The 16,880-nt window shown below is 42.1% G+C and overlaps 1 protein-coding gene across 1 annotated transcript in view; it reads left to right on the plus strand.

Annotated features, from left to right (window-relative positions):
- PDGFRA (platelet derived growth factor receptor alpha) overlaps window positions 1-16,880 on the plus strand; it is a 38,759-nt gene that overhangs the window by 19,843 nt on the left and 2,036 nt on the right. Inside the window, exons 13-21 of the mRNA XM_015828008.1 lie at window positions 930-1,040; window positions 2,126-2,279; window positions 4,009-4,175; window positions 7,680-7,789; window positions 10,318-10,440; window positions 11,480-11,591; window positions 14,364-14,463; window positions 14,919-15,024; window positions 16,217-16,452. Coding sequence (XP_015683494.1) covers window positions 930-1,040; window positions 2,126-2,279; window positions 4,009-4,175; window positions 7,680-7,789; window positions 10,318-10,440; window positions 11,480-11,591; window positions 14,364-14,463; window positions 14,919-15,024; window positions 16,217-16,452 — 1,219 coding nt within the window. The remainder of the gene's footprint in view (window positions 1-929; window positions 1,041-2,125; window positions 2,280-4,008; window positions 4,176-7,679; window positions 7,790-10,317; window positions 10,441-11,479; window positions 11,592-14,363; window positions 14,464-14,918; window positions 15,025-16,216; window positions 16,453-16,880) is intronic.

The raw sequence follows: 16,880 nt of genomic DNA on the forward strand, positions 1-16,880 counted from the left end.
ATATACGACAGTTGCCAAGTGCCCGAATTTTGGCCTCATGACTATGGGGATGCTGCGACAGTTGTAAGTGTGAGTACTGGTTATAAGTCATTCATGATGCGAAATAATAATTTTGAGGTGCTCACAGTGTGATTCAGGAAACTACACTGGGAAATGTCCACCGTGGGAAGATAGTGCTGCTTTATTTATTAAGCAAGTTAAGGAATCAGCAAATAAAATAAAAGGAATTTTCTTTCCCTAGCACAGGGGTAGGCAACCTTGGCTCTTTTATGACGCATGGACTTCAACTCCCAGAATTCCTGAGCCAGCCATGCTGAGGGGAAAGGGAGAGGTTTCCAAGCTGAGCCATGCTGGCTCAGGAATTCTGGGAGTTGAAGTCCACGCGTCATAAAAGAGCCAAGGTTGCCTACCCCTGCCCTAGCAGATCTTCTTTTGAAAACTATTTCCCCCCCCAATAAGATTCCTGTTCATAAAGAAACAGTGACCATGTAACTTACTTCTGTGCAGGTTGACCTCGACTTACAACAGTTCATTTAGTGACTGTTCAAAGTTACAACAGCACTGGAAAAAGTGACTTATGGCCATTTTTCACAGTTACAACCTTTGTAGCATCCCCACGGTCACGGGATCAAAATTCAGATGCTTGGCAACTGGTTCATACTTATGACCACTGCTGAGTCCCAAGGTCATGTGGTCAACCCTTTGCAACCTTTTGACAAGCAAAGTCAATGGGGGAAGTCAGATTCACTTAACAGCAGGGTTACTAATTAACTGCAGTGAGTCACTTAACAACCGGGGCCAGATCGGTCATAACATGGGGCACGACTCACTTTAACGACAGAAATTTTGAGCTCAGCTATGGTCACAACTACCTGTAATTTCTAGAATAACGCATTCTAATTCTCTTGTGCACTGTATTTTCCCGCCAGCAACGGCAAGATCCAGCGAAAAGCAGGCTCTTATGTCTGAATTAAAGATAATGACCCATCTTGGCCCCCACTTGAACATTGTCAACCTTTTAGGAGCCTGCACAAAATCAGGTAAATTTCTCTAGCCGTCCTCTTTGTCCCTTTTTCTTGAAAAAAAAAAGAGATTAGCAGGGCTGGCTCTTCTCCTTGAGCTAGTATTTAGAAGAGTAGTCTGTAATTTAAGAAATCAAACGCTGGCCATTTTACTCGATCGCTGTTGCGGTTCGCTATACAAGCCTTCCCAGCATGAAGTTCTTCAGATGTGTTGGTTGCTCAAATGACAACTCCTTTGAATTACCAGGCAGCAGGAGAAGCACATCGAGAAGGCGCCAAGTTCAGGAGGTAGCATAATTATTCTATAATTATTGTCAATCCTGTGTTATCAGGATTGCATAATTTAAGACCTCACCAAGCCAAACACGGCCTCTTTAGCCATAGAAAGAAGCGACAAGAGACTTCCAAGCAGTGGTGGGATTCAAATAGGTGAACAACCGGGTTCTCTGTCTGGATGCCACTTCTGGAAGTCCATTCTGAGCCTGGGCAACAAAAAATTAGCTACCGGTTCTGCCAAACTGGTGCGAACTGGCTGAATCCCACCACTGCTTCCAACTACAGAGAGGTTGCTATGAACATGGTAGGTTATGATTCGTAGTTCTTGACATTCAGATTTCAGAACCTTTCTGATAGCCTTTAAGGACATGATGTTTATGTGTATAATTCAGTGTAGAAATGTGTCTGATGACCACTAAGTATGTCTCAAAAGGCAGATTTCAGGAGAGCGCCTAGGACAGGGGTAGGCAACCTTGGCTCTTTTATGACTGGTGGATTTCAACTCCCAGAATTCCTGAGCCAGCATGGTTCAGCTTGGAAATCTCTCCCTTTCCCCTCAGCATGGCTGGCTCAGGAATTCTGGGAGTTGAAGTCCACGAGTCATAAAAGAGCCAAGGTTGCCTACCCCTGGCCTGGGACTCTCAGCGGTTTGCTTTTGTGACAAGAATGGGAGATGAATTCAAAGACTTCCTTCATGCTTCTTGGAGTTTGTCCACCAAGAAAGAATCATTGTTATTGAGACGTAATCCCTATCATTGATCTCCGATTAGTTTCCAAACATGACTTCCAGGAGGCATTAAGTATTCTGCTTTGTTCCTCCTCGCCAGGTCCAATATACATCATAACGGAATACTGTTTTTATGGAGACTTGGTGAACTACCTCCATAAAAATAGGGATAATTTTCTGAGTCGGCACCCTGAAAAGGCGAAGAAGGATCTGGACATTTTTGGCATGAATTCTGCAGATGAAAGCACGAGAAGGTAAGCTTGACCTCTAAAGTAATCAAAGGGACAATGTTAATCTGTCCCGTCTGCCTTTAGCGTATAGCCATGCTGGCCACATGACTACAGAAATTGTCATTGGACAAACATATAAGGAACGGCTGCTGGAATTGGGTATGTCTAGTTTAATGAAGAGAAGGACAAGGGGGGACATGATAGCCGTGTCCCAATGTCTCAGGGGTTGCCCCAAAGAAGAAGGAGTCAAGCTATTCTCCAAAGCACCTGAGGGAAGGACAAGAAGCAACAGATGGAAACTAATCAAGGAGAGAAGCAACCTGGAACTAAGGAGAAATTTCCTGACAGTGAGAACAATTAATCAGTGGAACAACCTGCCTCCAGAAGCTGTGGGTGCTCCAACACTGGAGATTTTTAAGAAAGTTGTCTGAAATGGTATAGGGCAGACATGTCAAACACAAGGCCCGGGGGCCGGATGCGGCCCACGACGTGGTTTCATGTGGCCCGTGAAGCCATCCTGGAAACAGTGAGGGAACGACCCCCGCTGCCTTGGCCCTGGCCCAGGCCGGCTGGGAGCCAATGTACAATTTTGTGGTGGCCATCTATGCTGAAACGCATTCAGTCTTAGCTCTACAAGGCCGTCTGGAAACAGCGAGGAACCAGCCCCTGCCGCGTCTGCCCCTCCTGGCTGCATCCTGGGGAGGTGTCACCCTTTGTGAGGAATGAAGAAATGCACCATCGCCTGGAAGTGGCCAGCAAATGGCCCTCACCTACTTCACATATCCGGCTTGATGGGCTCCAGGGGAGGGGTTTCGGCAGACTCTTCCAGTGGACCATGCCTTGGCACTTGCCCTGGTCCCACCCCCTTCTGCCAGAGACCCTCAGATCTGTCCCACTCCTGCCCAGGCCTCCACAGGCACCTTTGACGCGAACGATGTAGAGCTGGCCATGCCCACCCAGTAGGCCACACTCCACCTATGCCCACCCAGTAGGCCGCACCCACCCTGGCCACACCTATCCGGCCTATGCCCCCCCCCCAACAATCTGGGTCCTCATTTTACCACCCTCGGAAGGATGGAAGGCTGAGTCAACCTTCAGCCGGTCAGGATCGAACTGCAGGCAAGCGGCAGTCCTAACAGAAGTAGCCTGCAAGTACTGCATTCTAACCACTGCACCACCTCGGTGCACAAAAAAAGATGTTGAAAATTTGGAAAAAAATTCAGAGAGGAGCAACTAAGATGATCCAAGGCCTGGAGACTAAAACATACGAAGAACGGCTGCAGGACTTGAGTTTGGCTAGTCTAAAGAAAAGAAGAAACGGGAGACATGATAGCAGTATTCCAGTATTTGAGGGGCTGCCACAAAGAGGAGGGGTTCACGTTATTCACCAATGCACCAGAGGGCAGGACAAAAAACAATGGTTGGAAACTGATCAAAGAGAGAAGCAGCCTGGAATTAAAGATAAACTTCCTAACAGTGAGGACAATTAACCAGTGGAACTGCTTGCTTCCAGAAATCGTGGGCGCTCCATTACTGGAGATTTTTAAGACGAGACTAGACATTCACCTGTCTGAGATGGTATAGGTTCTCCTTCTTGAGCAGGGGGCTGGACTAGAAGACCTCCAAGGTCCCTTCCAGCTGTATTCTATTCTAAATATTCTAAATAATCAGCAAATAACAGATCAGTATAATAAATACAGTAAATATTCAAACTCCAATTTCTTTATATCGCTACTGTGCTTTTTAATTCCAGCTATGTCATCCTGTCCTTTGAAAACAATGGTGAATATATGGATATGAAACAAGCAGAGACAACTCAGTATGTGCCCATGTTAGAAAGAAAAGACAAGTCGAAATACTCTGACATCCAAAGATCTTTGTATGATCGGCCTGCTTCATATAAGAAAAAATCTATATTGGGTGAGTCCACTTATATATCCTAGCATATACAACTAAGTAACTTTATTCTGCAAAGAATCAGACTAGATTAAGGTTAGGTTTTCTCCTTGAACTGTTCCCCCCCCCTGAACAAAGTCATTTGAAGTTGTTGCTAATCTTGTAGGAACAAAAGTTAGAAGATTTTGTGGATGGCTTTTGTCATTTCACCTCTCTATTCCACAGTTTTTATGGTTGACGTTTGGTTCCGTATTGTCCCTAATAGCTGCACCATTTAGTTCTTTTATGCTGGCACTCATGGCAGAAATGATTGCCATTAGATTTTATTTTATTTTTCGTCTTTCAGGCTTGATTGCAATGGTCTCTTTCTGTGTTCATCTCTCTGTATGCGTACAAGGATCGCTAAGGGTCAAGTCTTATGGCCATTTAGGCATTCAATTTTCCTAAAAATTGAATGATTTCAGCTTGGTTTAAAGTCGTATAAAGTCTGAAAGATTACAGCAGCATCTCACTGATTATAATCTGAATTATAACTTTTTCATGAAAAACGCAATGTATTTATTCTTCCTGTAGAACAGGGGTCTTCAAACTTGGCCCTTTTATGACTTGTGGACTTCAACTCCCAGAATTCCTCAGCCAGGCACGCGTGCCTGGCTGAGGAATTCTGGGAGTTGAAGTCCACAAGTCATAAAAGGGCCAAGTTTGAAGACCCCTGATGTAGAATGAGTTGAAGTCCACAAGTCATAAATGGGCCAAGTTTGAAGACCCCTGATGTTGCCACAGGTGATAGCTTCCACTGTAAGCATCTTAAAGTGAGTCTCCAAAAGTGAGCAGGGCTGGATCTGGTTAGTCATCGGATGAGAGACCAACAGAAATTCCAAAGTCTGGGAAGTCAAAAAGACATCATGGAAGAAAGCGATGGCAAATTAATTTCCATACCGCTACCAGAACAGCAGCATAGATGCCTCCACAGAGTCACCCATAATGAAGCTCAGTTCAAGGGTGTCTTTAATTAAAACCACATTTTGGCATAATAAGAAATCCAAATAATATTAACATACTTGGAACAAATGTCGCATTATTATTGCACACTAGTCGATATCGTGTGCACTAGGAAGAATTGAAAGTGAAGTATTAAAGCAGTTGGACTATCCTATGCACATAGCAGTTGGTTCATAAGGTCCCCAAATATTCAGTCCCAGAAAGTTCCTGTATCTTGAAGAATCCTACAAAAGTCAGAGTCGTATTAGGTGTTAACATTTCCTGCTTCAGGGGACAGGGAAGGCAAAAATATACCAGGTTTGGCTTTTCTTTCTGCAAATGACAATTATATTGTTTCTTACAATTCGGTTGATTATCTAAGGTTGTTGTGACAGCATCAGTTACTATTTATAATTCAAAATGAGGTAGGTATTTAGGGTGACCTCTGGAGTCAAAGATTTCCTATCTTTTCTTTCTTTCTTTTTTTAAAATAAATTTTTATTGAGTTTTATAAGGGGTAGGGAAAGGATAAGATCGGTATGGATATTGGATGGGGTTAAGGGATGGGGTTGGGATAAGAGTAAGGGTACGTACAATCGTGGGGTTACCCCCAGTAAAAAAATCAACGCTTTAGCAAGCAGACTATCGTCCTGGTACAAATATTAAATGACAGTAATTAATATAATACTAAACAGTTATAATCACTAATAATGACAATAATCATACAAGTAAAGCTTAGTGAATAATGATCATTCATCCTGTTAAACTTCACCGTCCTTTCTCGTTCTATCATATTGCTAACCATTGATAAAAAAAATTTCCCATGTTTTGAAATAAACTGAATCTTCTTTCTCTTTAATCTCTAAAGTTAATCTGTCCATTTCTGCACATTCTAAGATTTTCGTAATTATAGTCCGATCAGGTGGGCTATCTTTTCTTTATCCTTTTATCTAGCACATAATGCTAACGTGTACCTCTATCCATAGAACTGATCAATGATTTTTTTTTTAGGCTTAATGAGGGCCAGTGTCATTGGTGGCACAAATGGTTTTGTTTTCCTTTTTTTTTTTTTTTTTTTATTGTATTTGGCCGATTTTGAGCCACTGGTTTGTGCTTTTCCTTAGATTAGGATTCCTTCCTAAGAGTTAAACCGACTTTAAACAGAAGTAATTTGTAGAATGCCAAATTGATGGTTAGTCAAGGGCCGTACGACCAGCTCATCCCTTTTACTGTCCTATTACTGTCCTTTTACTGTCCTATTACACTGAAATCTGATCTATGGTTTACAAAACAGATTGGCTCTCTCCTGATTCTTGAACTGGATTCTCTTCCCGTCCCAGCTCCACTGGCAGAGGCTGGTCCACTAAGGCTTTACTGAGTCCACAAGTCACCAAATGATTATAGTTTATAGTTTGCAGCTGTCATTTTCCTGAGCATAATAAGAGCCATGCTGTAGAATCATTGATCCTTTGAGAGCCTTGGGTGACCTCAATTACCAAAAAGCACGAGCCAGCCTACTAGCAGAAGCTAAACAGGACAAAAATGGATATGAGTTGAAAACAAGTGGACGACTCCATGCCATTTCTAAATGATGCCTTTGGATTTAAACCACACGGGGAATAAAGTAACAACAAGCCCTGTAATGTGTAGGTGGTACTTCTTTTATCCTGCAATTTCTAGGAAAAATGTCTATAATTAAAGGAGATATATTTAGTATTTGGATTTATTTATTTTTTTTAAAAAAATACTCTTCTCTACTATCGATGGATAAAAACGTAGCTTGTTATGTTGAAATGTTTTGGAGATAGGACAGATGTTATGGAAGGACAGAGGAAAAGTTGCTGGATTTGGTAAAGGGAAACGACAATCTAAGGCAGGGGTAGGCAACCTTAACTCTTTTATGACTCGTGGACTTCAACTCCCAGAATTCCTGAGCCAGCATGGCTCAGCTTGGAAACCTCTCCCTTTCCCCTCAGCATGGTTGGCTCAGGAATGCTGAGGAGAAATAGAGAGGTTTCCATGTTGAGCCATGCCGGCTCAGGAATTCTGGGAGTTGAAGTCCACGAGTCATAAAAGAGCCAAGGTTGCCTACCCCTGATCTGGAGGGTCTTCGCCTAGGCCAGGGGTAGGCAACCTTGGCTCTTTTATGACTTATGGACTTCAACTCCCAGAATTCCTGAGCCAGCATGGCTCAACATGGAAACCTCTCCATTTCCCCTCAGCATGGTTGGCTCAGGAATTCTGGGAGTTGAAGTCCACGAGTCATAAAAGAGCCAAGGTTGCCTACCCCTGATCTAAGGAAATAACGATAATAAGTACTTAATTCTTGAATTTTAGGCAGGAAAAGAGGTTGTGTGTTGTGATTAAATCAGTCTGCTGGAGACACCGTGTTGTCTCCTTCACGTCTCAGAAAGACGCAACCTGTTCAAAAGCCTTTCACTCTGAGGCTGCCTGAAAGAGATTGACGGATTGATTGATTCCTCTGGAGTTAAAATTTAACAAAAGAATTTTCTTTTCATTTTTTTCCCCTCCTGTCCATGAAACTAGATGGGAAGAATCTGCTTTCTGATGATAATTCAGAAGGCCTCAGTTTGTTGGATCTTCTGAGCTTCACCTACCAAGTAGCTCGGGGAATGGAGTTCCTGGCTTCAAAAAACGTAAGTGGAAAAGCTTGGAGGGTGGCTTCATTTAAACCAGGGGTTCTCAACCTTGGCAACTTTAAGACTTGTGGACTTCAACTCCCAGAATTCCTCAGCCAGCTTTGCTGGCTGAGGAATTCTGGGAGTTGAAGTCCACAAGTCTTAAAGTTGCCAAGGTTGAGAACCCCTGATTTAAACAAAAGTTTTCATCCAAGCTTTGCAAAGAGGTTTTATAAAAAGAACAATCAGCAGAACGTGCATGAGAAAATTTCTATTGTATACGTAATTTGAGACAATGGACATTTTCCCACACAGCTGTCCAATCCAAGGCAAAAATCCAAAGAGCCAATTCTGTCATAAATCCAGTATAACGTATTTAGATCTAAAGTTTCCTATTAAATTCTAGAAAACGAAACAAAAGAAATTACGCCAATACCATTCCCTAGCAAGGTTAATAAGAGGGAAGTTATCTAAATCAGGCAATGGGGAGGAAACACAATTCAAACACAATTGGTAGACTTCACACATATCATTACCGAACATAGACTCTGGGTTTTTGAAAGGATGAGTGCAGACACACCAAATCTAGAAGGAGTGTATTTGTACATTTACATCAGGGGTCTTCAGACTTGGCCCTTTTATGACTTGTGGACTTCAACTCCCAGAATTCCTCAGCCAGCATGCCTGGCTGTGGAATTCTGGGAGTTGAAGTCCACAAGTCAAAAGGGCCAAGTTTGAAGACCCCTGATTTACATATTATTTTCTGAAAAATGAATATTATTATGAGGGGGAGAAGAAACCACTTCGTTTCTAGCTTCAAACCCCAATTTTCACCTCTTTTGATCAGTCACTTGAGTTATTTTAAGAACGGGGATGGGAAAGGGACCCTCTCTAAATTTAACGACCAACCAGATTTTTAAATGTTGTACCCCAAGAAGGACAGTTTTCCGAGTGGGATCTTCCTGAATGTACGATGGTTGGGTCAGAGTTAGGAGTTTATCCCTGTCAGCGATTTCCCCCCCAACTTATTCCATAGATCTGCTTGCCATTACATATCTTATGTATAAGTCACAGTTTCTATGTTAGGATCTAGGCAGCTTGAAATGTTCATGTGGTCAAGAGGGAGACCATGCCAAAGCTGCATGCCAGGCTGAGAAACAAATTCAGCCTGGTTTGCTTAGTCTTTTAGATTTGGTATTTCTGTACTCATCCTTCCTCCTACTTTTCCTTAAGTAAGCTACATTGCAATGATCTTAATGCTAACATTTAACATTTGAAATGTTAAAGATGGAAAAGAGAGGGTTCGCCTTTAAAGAGCCCACCTTTAACATTTCAAATGTATAAGATCATTGCAATGTTTCTCACCAGCATCAGCCAACACCACGATGTAAAAAAGATGTTGAGACTCTAGAAAGAGTGCAGAGAAGAGCAACAAAGATGATTAGGGGACTGGAGGCTAAAACATATAAAGAACGGTTGCTGGGATTGGGTATGTCTAGTTTAATGAAGAGAAGGACAAGGGGGGACATGATAGCAGTGTTCCAATATCTCAGAGGCTGCCACAAAGGAGTCAAGCTATTCTCCAAAGCACCTGAAGGCAGGACAAGAAGCAAGGAATGGAAACTAATTAAAGAGAGAAGCAACCTAGAACTAAGGAGAAATTTCCTGACAGTTAGAACAATCAACCAGTGGAACAACCTGCCTCCACAAGCTGTGAATGCTCCAACACTGGAAGTTTTTAAGAAGAGACTGGACAAACAATTGTCTGAAATGGTATAGGGTTTCCTGCCTGAGCAGGGAGTTGGATTAGATGACTTCCAAGGTCATTTCCAACTTTATTATTATTGATCATCGCACAGTCAGCCAGATGTTCAGACTGGATTTGGCATTTTTGTCTACCTATCGAGTCCTTACCAAGGACCTGGGATAGGCAGTTGTGGATGTTTGGTATTACAGATGGATGGAAGCAGTTCCTAGTAAGGCTGCCTTTTGCAATTCACTAATGGCGAATTTGTCAGTGCCAATGGTGTTCAAGTGGTGCTCCAGTTGTTTTGGGATTGCACCCAAGGCGCCTATTACTATTGGTATTATTATTATTGTTATTATTATCTGTATACAGTGGTACCTTGATACTCATTGTTAATTGATTTCAGGAGGTGTGATGAGTATCAAAAATGATGAACACCAAACAATTTTTTCTCATAAGGAATAATGTAATGAATCACAAGATTTAAGAAGAAACTGGACAGCCATTTGTCCGAAATGGTATAGGGTTTCCTGCCTGAGCAGGGGGTTGGACTAGATGACCTCCAAGGTCCCTTCCAACTTTATCATTATTATTATTATTATTAAGATAGCTGATACCGACAAGTTCTAGCTTGTGGGTTGAGTACCGAATAAACAATGAGTACCGGGACCAAATTTTTGCAGTACCAAATTTGATGAGTTTCGAAGCAATTGAGTACCAAGGTACCACTGAATACCAAAGTCAGGTTATTATTATAAAGTTGACTAATGTATCCTTTTTTTTCTTTTTTTTTTTACAGTGCGTGCACCGTGATCTGGCAGCACGAAATGTCCTCTTGGCTCAAGGGAAAATTGTGAAGATCTGTGACTTTGGGCTAGCAAGAGATATCATGCACGATTCAAACTATGTCTCCAAAGGCAGTGTATGTATCGCTGTTGTTTTTGCCTGGGGGTGGGTGCAGTGGTGGGATTCAAATCATTCAACAGCCGGTCCTCTGCCCTAGCGACCGCTTTAAGTATAAAAGCACGATACACCGAAAGGTGGTTTATTATTTCGTGCATTTAATACTTAAATAAGAACAACAAAAGAGGTACACAAAACTTAGCTTGTGTTACAAGAAAGAGTTTTAAAATGTTGATGAAGAAAAATATTAAATAACACCTGACCAAAAAAACAATAAAACGGTTAGGATATTTCCGTATTGCTTCTTGATTGGCGTCCTCACTTGCAATTTTCTTTGCTTTTATCCGAGCGTTCTGTATAGCTCAGGGGTAGGCAACCTCGGCTCTTTTATGACTCATGGACTTCAACTCCCAGAATTCCAGCATAGCTGACTCAGGAATTCTGGGAGTTGAAGTCCATGAGTCATAAAAGAGCCGAGGTTGCCTACCCCTGGTATAGCTAGACAAGAAAAAGTCCCAGAGCCACAACCCCAGCTAATACTTGGCCTTGCCCCCTTTCCCGTATGCACCAATCAGGAAACTAGAGAGATGCACCAGTCAGGACACTAGAGAGATGGAGCGTCTATTCTGGAAATTACCTTTGAGAAGCACCACCTAGTTTTCGCCTGAGTGACGTGATCGAAGGCGCCATGTCGCCATTTTGTTTCCGTTGTTCCTCTCTTGGTCTTCTGGGGAGGTGGTTTTTTTTTCCCCACTTGGAAGGAAGTTGAATAAAACCCAGACAAGTTCTGGAAAACACAGATTTATCATAATCGGTTCGCCGAACTCGACAAAAAATTAGGTATCGGTTCTGCCGAACCGGTGCGAACCAGCTGAATCCCAGCCCTGGGTGGGTGAAAAGCAAGCTAGAGCCTTTAAAAAATGGCCAACTTTAGTGTCTTTGCTACCGACATAGCCACATACTTATGGCGACAAATCAACTTTAAAGACAGCCCTGATAGTGAATATTTCATTTACGGCACTCTTGCATGTTTTCTAATTCATGTTTGCCTTTTTCAGACCTTCCTTCCGGTGAAGTGGATGGCACCTGAAAGCATTTTTGACAACCTGTATACCACATTAAGTGATGTCTGGTCCTATGGCATTCTGTTATGGGAAATATTTTCTCTTGGTAGGCAAACTAATTGCTTTCGTGTGCGAAAGAATTGAACCTGATAAATAAACAGCCTTCTGCAATATATTATGGTTGAAACTTTAGTTTAGAGGCATGTTAACCAAAATGGTATCAGTATTACTTCTTTTTTTTTGCTATGAACCTTCGGTACTAACCGACAACAATAAAAATAACAACATAATATCAGCAAGTATACGTTGATGAAAAAGTTGCACCCTATAATTTTCCATTTCCAAATTTTATAACAAATTAGGTGAATTCGAATATAGAATTCTAATTTTGTAAATAATATCAATTTCAATGTTTTCCATACTACTGTTTTTGATATATGTTGGCAATCTGTAATAGTCTGTTGGTTATTATTAAATTAAAATAAATTGTGCATTCACATATTCTTTTAAATAATACATAAACACAGTTTCAGGATGTCAGTCAGACTTCAGTAGAATATCTTTTGCAAATGATTTGATGTACATATTTAATCAGAAAATATGAAGAGATTCTGTTGTAGGGGTTTTTTTTGGCAACTCAGACCACAATTTTGATCTTTATTATGATATATTAACCCAATATCCAAGAGGTCAAAGATTGATTTTTTATTCGGTTTTTTCTTTTCTTTAATTAAAGCTAAACAATTCATTTTCAAAACGCTTTCCCCGAAACATAATCCCGCCTGCAAGATTGCGCCTCCACCATCATTATTGCTCTCAGTCTCCCACCCTATCACCCCCTGCCTCAATGTTGAGGGCAGTGATGGCCACAAAAATGTGGTCCCCCCCATAAAATAAGTAGATGGATTCATATGTCATGCTAAATTAATAACTCCAATTTTGCTTCGTGCCATAGAATTAAGTGGGTTTATTGTTGGGTTGCAAGACATTAATAAATAACATACATTCCTATATATTTGGATATCTGTAAAACATCCTCCATTTTTTTTTGCAATTGTCTATCCTTACCCAGTGATTTATGTATATTATTATAGATTGCAAAATATTTAGAGTCTGCTGAATCTCAACCTAGACTGATTAGGTGGGGCAGTAGTTAGAATGCAGTACTGTAGGCTAACTCACTATTCACTCCAGGAGTTTGATTCTGAATGCTCAACGTTGACTCAGTCTTCCATCCTTCTGAGGTTGATAAAATGAGGACCCAGATTGTTGAGGGCAATAGGCTGATTCTGTAAACTGCTTAGAGAGGGGTTTAAAGCACTATGAAGCGGCATATAAGTCTAAGTGCTATTGCTTTTGCTCTCCCAACCACTGAAAGCACATATTTATGAAGGAAATGACGCTTGTTTAGAAGTTTTGCGGCTGTTGAAATTATGCTTGAAGGATGTGACCAGATCATTATTTTATCTTGATTTACCTGCTTTCTAAAAATGTGTGTGTGTGTGTAAATTCTTGAACTCTTATCTTTGACGTACGTTGAAACAGTCAAATTTTATACAGCCTTGTAAGATTAAAAAGATGGATTGTTTGGAGTTGNGACAGTCCTAGAGGAGATCAACCCCGACTGCTCTTTGGAAAGCCAGATCCTGAAGTGGAAACTCAAGTACTTTGGCCACCTAATGAGAAGGAAGGACTCCCTGGAGAAGAGCCTAATGCTGGGAAAGATGGAGGGCGATAGAAGAAAGGGACGACAGAGAATGAGGTGGCTGGATGGAGTCACTGAAGCAGTAGGCCTGAGCTTAAATGGACTCCAGAAGATGGTAGAGGACAGGAAGGCCTGGAGGAACGTTGTCCATGGGGTCGCGATGGGCTGGACACAACTTCGCAACTAACAACAATGCAGTTCCTGTTAACTAACTCATTTTTATTGGCATTTTCAGTCTAGAAATAGCACTTAAAGTTATATACCACTTCACAGTGCTTTACAGCACCCTCTAAGTGGATTACAGCAATCTGGGTCCTCATTTTAATGACCTTAGAAGGATGGAAGGCTGAGTCAGGATCGAACTGTTGGCAGTGAGCAGAGTCAGCTTGCAACACTGTATTCTAACCGCTGTGTCACCACGGCTCTTGTTTGGCATTATCACATGTAACGATGTTGCCCAGATTTCTTGAGCAGATGCAGAAGGGAGCTAGAATTCCCTTATTCGTGTAGAAGGAAATATTGGAAACCCCCTGCACTAAAGGATCTTTTGGTAATGGAGCTATTTGGCATATTGTTGGATTAGTGAGTGGCAGTCTTGGAAATCTGTGAATGGACTTAAAATAAAAGATCCAGAAGCTCAGATTTCTCCTCAACGTTATAGTCTTTCTGCGGCCACTGTATATAACTGGACAAGTGATTTAAGGGTTGTACGCTGCCCAGAGTCAATTTCTTGTGAGATGGGCGGCCATATACAGTAGTGGCCAAAATTGTGGTAACCTTTTGGGAAAAGTGTACAGTAGAAATGCCACCTTTGGTTAAGTTTCCACCCATTTTTCTTCTAATTTCTTTATAACTGTAGCCTTGTTCACTTAATAATACTATTTTACATCGCTTTCTGGGCAACCAGTCAACTCTTTGCACCATNTGACGCTTGTTTAGAAGTTTTGCGGCTGTTGAAATTATGCTTGAAGGATGTGACCAGATCATTATTTTATCTTGATTTACCTGCTTTCTAAAAATGTGTGTGTGTGTGTAAATTCTTGAACTCTTATCTTTGACGTACGTTGAAACAGTCAAATTTTATACAGCCTTGTAAGATTAAAAAGATGGATTGTTTGGAGTTGCTTCTTGAGTCAAAAAATGTGATGTCAACTTTCTGTTTCTGTTTTTCAGGTGGGACCCCATACCCTGGCATGATGGTTGACTCTACCTTCTATAATAAAATAAAAAGTGGCTATCGGATGACAAAACCAGATCATGCTACCTCTGAGATGTATGTATTCCCTTGCATCTTCTCTCTCTGCTTGCACATAATTGGATTAAACTTTTTCAGCTCGGTGTCCTTGCAGCATTTGGTCCAAATTGCTTCCAGGCTGAACTTTGAAATTTGCACTAGAGCTTTAGCTATGGATTGGCTTGCCTCCTGCAATATTGCTTCTCCTAAAATAAATCAGTGTTGCGCTTTAAGAAAAAGATGGTGTTTGATAAAACAATTAGGTAACTAATTGACAGATAGTCATGAATTCCCTGGGATTCTTAAAAGTATAAAAGGGTATGTAATGCAGTGGAGAATGAAAGTTGATAGCTGATTTAATGTTGGTTTTATTGAGGTGCACGTTTGTCATTAGCCGAGACGTCTACTATGAATGGCTTTCCCCTTATTTTTCATCAGCCTTATATCTTGTCAACAATGTACTTATGAGGTATTTTCTTCTACCTGGTTCCCAGGTATGACATCATGGTGAAATGCTGGAATAGTGAACCTGAAAAGAGACCATCTTTTTATCACTTAAGTGAAATAGTGGAGAGTCTGTTGCCTGGTGAATACAAGAAGGTTAGTTTTTTCAGAAAATGGGTGTTGCTTTTAGGATTTTAAAAATATGTTTCTTTATGGTCGTTGGGCTGAATTACGGGTTTTTAAATTATATTCTAGGGAACGATGGCAATGTGGAGATAAAAGGTTGGGATGCTTGGAACAAACCTGGTTGGGCAACATACATGCTTTTAGGCCCCTTTCCATAGAGGATTGTCTTATCTTGTGCCATTTCTAAAAAGACAGATGATCCATCACAGAGCAGATCCTGGAAAAGCTGTTGAAGTTAATAGGTTGTCTGGTTTCTTATTGTAATTATGGACTATAATTTTAGTTTTAATACTTCAGGCTTCCAAATCTGTTGGGCCATCTTTTATCTCTAACTTAAGTTCTTGACAAAGTTGTTGCCGCTACCCTGCAATTTGTGCAGGGCCATCACAGCCATTTGCGCTGCAAGGGCTTGAGTTACTACAACCACTGCTCTCATAAAAAAAATATGTTTCACTGATGGAATAATGTGTGATCCTTGAACGGCAAAAAGAAACCTTATTGTAGCATACATTAGATTTTACAGAGAAGAAAGGTTGATAAAGCTGTAAGACAGACATGTCAAACACAAGGCCCGGGGGCCGGATGCGGCCCGCAAAGTGGTTTCATGTGGCCCGCGAAGCCATCCTGGAAACAGTGAGGGAATGGCCCTCACTGCCTTGGCCCTGGCCCAGGCCGGCCGGGAGCTAATATACAATTTTGTGGTGGCCATCTATGCTGAAATGCATTCAGTCTTAGCTCCACAAGGCCGTCTGGAAACAGCGAGGAACCAGCCCCTGCCGCATCGGCCCCGCCCCCTGGGTGCATGCTGGGGAGGTGTCACCCTTTGTGAGGAATGAAGAAATGGACCATGCCTTGGCGTTTGCCCCGGTCCCACCCCCTTCTGCCAGAGACCCTCAGATCTGTCCCACTCCTGCCCAGGCCCCCACAGGCACCCTTGACGCAAACGATGTAGAGCTGGCCATGCCCACCCAGTAGGCCACACCCACTCCATCCATGCCCACCCAGTAGGCCGCACCCACCATGGCTACACCCACCTGGCCCCCCGAGGGCAACCCCAATGCTGATGCGGCCCTCAATGAAATTGAGTTTGACACCCCTGATGTAAGAGAATAAAGATGAATGTTCTAGGCTTCTAAGCAATGTTTTTCAATTTTTTTCCTAGAGTTATGATAGAATCCACTTGGACTTCTTAAAGAGTGATCATCCTGCCGTCACACGCATGAGAGTGGACTGTGACAATCCATATATTGGTGTCACTTACAAGAACGAGGACAAGATGAAAGACAGGGAGAGTGGATTTGATGAACAGAGACTCAGTGCAGACAGTGGCTATATAATCCCACTGCCTGATATTGACCCTGTATCAGAAGACGAACTGGGGAAAAGGAATAGACACAGGTAAGCACAGAAGGGACTTCATCGTGCCGTCCGTTTTGGTCACGTGAGGTAGCATATTCAGCTTACCTATGGCAGTATGTATAGTCAAAGCCATGGTTTTCCCAGTTGCAATGTATGGCTGTGAAAGCTGGACCATAAGAAAGGCTGAGTGCCAAAGAATTGAGGCCTTTGAACTATGGTGCTGGAGAAGACTCCTGCGAGTCCCCTGGACCACAGGGCGATCAAACCAGACAGTCCTAGAGGAGATCAACCCCGACTGCTCTTTGGAAAGCCAGATCCTGAAGTGGAAACTCAAGTACTTTGGCCACCTAATGAGAAGGAAGGACTCCCTGGAGAAGAGCCTAATGCTGGGAAAGATGGAGGGCGATAGAAGAAAGGGACGACAGAGAATGAGGTGGCTGGATGGAGTCACTGAAGCAGTAGGCCTG

This window comes from Protobothrops mucrosquamatus, unplaced genomic scaffold, assembly GCF_001527695.2.
Source record: "Protobothrops mucrosquamatus isolate PMUCROS unplaced genomic scaffold, P.Mucros_1.0 scaffold4152, whole genome shotgun sequence".
NCBI classification, from domain to species: domain Eukaryota; kingdom Metazoa; phylum Chordata; class Lepidosauria; order Squamata; family Viperidae; genus Protobothrops; species Protobothrops mucrosquamatus.